This window comes from Helobdella robusta (genome assembly GCF_000326865.2).
Source record: "Helobdella robusta unplaced genomic scaffold HELROscaffold_464, whole genome shotgun sequence".
NCBI lineage: Eukaryota > Metazoa > Annelida > Clitellata > Rhynchobdellida > Glossiphoniidae > Helobdella > Helobdella robusta.
Genome location: NW_008705155.1, coordinates 6,358 through 7,757, shown reverse-complemented (window position 1 = coordinate 7,757; position 1,400 = coordinate 6,358). Strand labels below are relative to the sequence as shown.

General features: G+C 30.0%; 1 protein-coding gene across 1 annotated transcript; it reads left to right on the top strand.

Annotated features, from left to right (window-relative positions):
- Positions 1-220: 220 nt before the first annotated feature.
- HELRODRAFT_184430 (hypothetical protein) lies at positions 221-1,132 on the top strand (the record flags this gene model as incomplete). Its single annotated transcript, XM_009026360.1, has 2 exons — positions 221-390; positions 732-1,132. Coding segments are annotated over 2 exons (571 nt in total), but the record flags the coding sequence as incomplete, so codon positions are not given.
- Between the last annotated feature and the right edge of the window lie 268 nt (positions 1,133-1,400).

The window sequence follows — 1,400 nt, the reverse complement described above, 5'->3', positions numbered from 1 at the left end:
ATACACACAACAACAATAATAATAATAATAATAATAATAATAATAACAATAATAACAATAAAAATAATAATGATTTAAATATCCTTAAGTAATAATTAAAACCACGAAAAAATGGTAACAATAATAAAATTATTATTGAAGCTAATGACGTCATAACCATTAACAACATCACTACCATCAACAACAACAACATTAACATCAACAACATCAACAACAACAGCAACAACATCAACAACAACATCAACAACAACAGCAACAACATCAACAACAACATCAACATCAACAACAACAACAGCAACAACATCAACAACAACATCAACAACAACATCAAAATCAACAACATCAACAACAACATCAACAACAACAGCATCAACAAGCAACTCTCATCAGGTTTTTGAGTGCTATATCTTACGTAGTAAGGCTTCAATTTTAAAAGGTTGCGAATGGCCAGACCGTACTTACGCAACAAAAACAACAACAACAACAACAATAATAATGATAATAATAATAATAACTAATAATAATAACGAAGCAGCGGGTACAATATCAACTTTGGTATCAATTTAAAATTTCCGCACTGATGGTGTAAAAGCAAAGAATAAACAGAAACGGAAATAGAGAATAAATTAAAAAAAACATGAGCAAAGAATAAACATAAACATAGATAGTAAACATGAATGAGTAATAAACAATAATAATAATAAACAAAGAATAACCATAAACATAGATAGTAAACATAGATGAGAAATTAATGGAGAAATTAGCAAAGAATAAACAGAAGCATACGCCAAGTGAAGACAAAAATATAGAGATGGAACAACCAAGGAAATCGACAACTACAAAAAACCTAAACAACTACAACAACATTAACAACAACAACAACATCAACAACAAAAACAACATCAACAACAACAACAACTTCAACAACAACAACTTTAACAACTTTAACAACGACAACAACAGCAGCAACATCAACAACATCAACAGCAACAGCAACAACAACAACGACGACAACAGCAACAACAACAACAACAACAAATATATTTCTGAACGCCAAAACAAAACTATTGTTCCTAGGCCTGTAAATTTTAAAATGTTCAAAATGAAATTACTAGAAAGAAAGCATCAATAGCAACAATAACAGTAATAATAACTGCACTAACAACAACAACAATAATAATAATAATAATAACAACAACAACAATAATAATAATAAAGTGGGCGATAATAATAACGAAATGATTATTGAAAAGATGTCCAGATTGAAATTGTCGGCAATGACTATGATGATGATGATGTTGTTTTGATGCTGGTGATGATAATGATGCTAATGATGATGATGATGATGGTGGGGGTGGTGGTGGTGATGATGATGACGATGATGATAACGATCACACCCT